The 892-nt window shown below is 42.5% G+C and overlaps 1 protein-coding gene across 1 annotated transcript; it reads left to right on the top strand.

Annotated features, from left to right (window-relative positions):
• Window positions 1-3: 3 nt before the first annotated feature.
• Window positions 4-820, top strand: LOC106123057 (lipase 3-like; the record flags this gene model as incomplete). Its single annotated transcript, XM_013319192.1, has 1 exon — window positions 4-820. A coding segment is annotated over one exon (771 nt), but the record flags the coding sequence as incomplete, so codon positions are not given.
• Window positions 821-892: the final 72 nt, after the last annotated feature.

Raw genomic sequence — 892 nt, 5'->3', positions numbered from 1 at the left:
TACGACGTGCCCGCCACTATAGACTACGTATTGAACTACACCAAGGCGGATAAGGTGAATTACATTGGATTTTCCCAAGGCGCAGGAACATTCTTCATCATGTGTTCCGAAAGACCGGAGTATTGTGATAAAGTGGGGCTTTTCATCGCCTTAGCGCCGGCCGCTCGACACACAAACACTAAATCTTTGCCTTATAAAGTTTTAGCGAAGACCATTAACTCCATGGAGTACGTACTAAATCTGTGTGGTATGCAGGAAGTGTTCTCTAAAGGTGCGCTCAGTCAAGAGTTCCTCGCATTTTTCTGTCAATTCCATTGGATTTCGGAATTAGTTTGCGGCACCGCCGAGGCGATGTTTGATTCGTTTCATCCGGGTTCGATACGAAAGGAGACTTTGAAAGTGCTTTTCGGACATTTCCCAGCTGGGACGTCGACCCAGAATATGGCTCGGTATGGGCAGAGTATGAATAGTGATAGATTTCAAAAGTTCGATTATGGTAGTTATAAAAATATTAAATTATACGGATCACATGAACCTCCATCTTACAATCTGAGTGCAGTGAGTGCGCCGGCGGTGGTTATCTACGGCAAGAACGACCGCTTAGTTGACGAGAGAGATGTGAGTTGGTTGTTGGAGCGGCTGCCCAATGTAATGGAGGCCGTCAGAGTGAGTGACCCGCTGTGGAACCACCTTGACGTCACCTACAGTCACTTGACAAACCATAGCATTTTTCCTAAAATTAATAATTATTTACTTAAATATAGTAACGATTGACTATTTTATTAGAGTACTTTCCATTATTTACACGATACAGTGAACAGACAGGACGATGTACAGAATAACTATAGTGTAGTTGGATTTCGACAAACTTTAAAATAAACATAAATTTATG

The sequence above is a fragment of the Papilio xuthus genome, unplaced genomic scaffold (genome assembly GCF_000836235.2).
Source record: "Papilio xuthus unplaced genomic scaffold, Pxut_1.1 DF826170.1, whole genome shotgun sequence".
Lineage (NCBI taxonomy): Eukaryota > Metazoa > Arthropoda > Insecta > Lepidoptera > Papilionidae > Papilio > Papilio xuthus.
This window is presented reverse-complemented; position numbering and strand designations above follow the sequence as displayed.